Source organism: Blastomyces dermatitidis, assembly GCF_000003525.1.
Source record: "Blastomyces dermatitidis ER-3 genomic scaffold supercont1.2, whole genome shotgun sequence".
NCBI lineage: Eukaryota > Fungi > Ascomycota > Eurotiomycetes > Onygenales > Ajellomycetaceae > Blastomyces > Blastomyces dermatitidis.
Genome location: NW_025544775.1, coordinates 114,096 through 117,207, shown reverse-complemented (window position 1 = coordinate 117,207; position 3,112 = coordinate 114,096). Strand labels below are relative to the sequence as shown.

General features: G+C 34.9%; 1 protein-coding gene across 1 annotated transcript; it reads left to right on the top strand.

Annotated features, from left to right (window-relative positions):
* Nucleotides 1–1,066: 1,066 nt before the first annotated feature.
* On the top strand, nt 1,067–1,420 carry BDCG_01389 (uncharacterized protein; the record flags this gene model as incomplete). Its single annotated transcript, XM_045416890.1, has 1 exon — nt 1,067–1,420. The coding sequence occupies one exon, from the start codon at nt 1,067–1,069 to the stop codon at nt 1,418–1,420; it is 354 nt and encodes a 117-aa protein (XP_045273852.1).
* Nucleotides 1,421–3,112: the final 1,692 nt, after the last annotated feature.

Here is a 3,112-nt window from a genome sequence, read left to right as displayed (position 1 = left end):
TATTATAATATTTTATGACTGAAGATTTAATCATTGCATAATGACATAGACTGCTGTCTATCGTAGTCTTTATATTATACATGTTATCTATCATAGTAGATATAAGAATCACATTCATTGTCATTTTCTCTTCAAATTATTATCATCTAACCTCTTCAAGCTTCTACTTGCAAATTTGAACAGAAGTTAATCTTTTGCCTGTTTCACTGAGATATTCTCATAGTTATCTTCTGAATCTTTCTCTAATATAACATGATTGACATGAACAGGCACTGATTTATTCTTTGAGCAAGAAGGCATGTAGACTGATTGACAGTTGAAAGTGATATGTTCTGATCACTTACAGTTAATATACACTTTGTATTAACATCAATCAGTAACTTCTTCAGAAGTAATCTCAGAGACTTAGAAATTTGTTCAGATGACAGAGACTCTTGTTTATGTATAGATATTTAAGTTCATTCAATTCATGACATCTGCATTGTCATTCTTCAGTGCAGATGTATGAGTGACTGAGATGTAACATCTTCTACTGCTGTTCTGTGTGATTCGGAAGAATGTACGACCGCCGGATAATAACGCGGCCACTTCCGAACATGCTTACAAATGTAAAGGGGCTCTAGCGGCCACTAATTTGTTGACTCTTACGGCCGTTGCGGTTAGCGATCCCACTAGATCACGTGACCCACCACTATATTATGTTTCTGTAGATAGATCTATCAATACAACCTTCAACTATTCTACAGGTTATAGTCTGAATGGCACATTTTTCTTTTTAGAATGTTGTACCAACATATTTTTGACATGAATAGTTCACCTTTTTTGAAAAGACTCTCACTCTTTATTAGAGATATTTCATTTTCCCTGAATCTGCCAGTCAGCGGATTCATATACTTTATATTTTTGAGAAAGTGCGTTCTTCATTGTGAAGAATATCACTTTTTACCTTTTTTTTTTACACATCTAGAAGAAGCAGAGTCATCTTGATATGAGTGATACACCTGTTACTTCAGAGTCCAGCTCAAGGTTCAGAACCACATGCTTCACTAGATGACTCATTGATAGAATGATCACTCATTATGAGAAAGCTTCTGACTTGCAAGATAAGGCTGAGGTCAGTTTTCACCAGAGTATGGAATTTGATGATGAGACAATGAAGAAACTTCAGGACAAAGAAAAGCAGAGTCAACCTCAACATTCATCTGCAGAATCTGTTCATTTCAACTCATTGAATTCTTCACCATCTCTCATCTCTGAAATGCTGACTTTTAATGATGATCTGAATCAATCTATCTATTACACCGCAGGCAATCTTATGAATCTTATGCAGATGATGCTACAGAATCAGATGACTGTGGCTGAAATCACTCAACATCTCACTACACCTGTACAAAGAGACATCACAAGAGATGAGTTGTGAGAATATCAGAAGAAAGTCAAATATGCACTAGATATCAAATCAGTGATCACATTTGATGACTCTAATTATGAAGTCTGGTGTGTTGATATGTTGACTGATGCGGAAGTTATTGATGAAACTGACATTCTATTGAGAACTCAATGAGAATCCTCTTTTACATGTCATATTGACTTCAAGAAGTGAAGGATTCATTCTAAGTCTCTATATAGGTGTATGCTATTGAGTCTTATTGGAAACATTTGAACTACTATTGAAACCTTGAAAGCTGACAATGCTGCAGCCCTGTGAGATAAGATCAATGTGGAATATACAATATCACTGACAGAGAAATGAGTTAATGTCTTCAAGGAATTGACAAAATTATAAGTCAAGAAGAATGATTATCTTACTTTTCAGAGACATTTCTGCTATCTTGTTATCTGTCACAAGAAGCTCTGTCAGAGCACTGAGAATATATACCATGATCTCTTTCTCAACAATCTACAAGATTATCAAAGATCATTTGTCAAGACATGTTTGAATGAGTTTTTCTTCACTGATCAGAGACTCATTATCAACATTGATATTGATGATTTGATGAAGCAACTGATCAATCATACATTCAAGAAGATCATCACTGAGTGGAAAAAGCAGTCTCAGACTGATTCTGTGACTGTGAAAAAGAACAAGAATAAAGATAAGAACAAAGATGAGAATAAAAGCACACCTGTATGAAAGTGCATTCACTGCAGAAGATATGAACATACTGTTGACAGATGTTTCATCTTACACTCTGATAAAAAGAAAAAGAAGAATGACAAGAAGAATGACAAGAAGAAAGAGAAGAAGAATGACTTGATGAGTTCTCAATCAGCAGCAAATGCAGCAATTACAAAGATTGAGTCCTATTTCTCTTTCATAGTCACCGGAAAATCATCCTCTAGATCTTGATATTTGGACACATGTGCAAGCCTGAATATGATGAGTGAGCTTCATTCTTTTTCAAATATCAAACCTTTTAATGATAATATCTCTGTCAATTCTGCAACTGGGGGAACTGAGTTTGTCAAGAAGATTGAGACTATCATCTTAGAGATTGAGAGTGGTGATGTTAACTTGCAGAATATTCACTATATTTCTAATATTACAGTTAACCTGCTCTCATTTGCAAAGCTTGAAGATCAGGGATTCTGATTTACATTGTCTTTCACTATTCCCTCATTTTTCATTTGCAGAGTCCTGAATGGTGTTATTTTTCATACAGTTCAGACTGCTCAGAACAACATATATAAGATCAATAAGTGAGAGTTCAATGAGGATCTCAATCATTCAAACAGAGCAGTCAAGTACATTGCAATGATGCTTTATGAGTATGATTTTGATTGAAAAGTTGATCTTTCTGTGGCTGCTGCTACTACTGTTAATAACATTGATTCTACAGTCCCGAATACAGGTCTCAAGAATACAAGAATATCAAAGACTCTTTTGAACTGACACTGTGACCTCAGTCACATTCACACTGATGCTATAATTGCTATGGCCAAGGATTCCCATACTGGAGTCATAATTAAAGATTCTAAGACTAAGTTCTTTTGCAAGGAATGTGTCAAGGCTGATATGATGTGAGATTATTTGAAAACACTGATGCCTAGATCTATTTGACTCATTGAGAAGGTTCATATTGACCTTGCAGATGATGAATGTACATTGAAA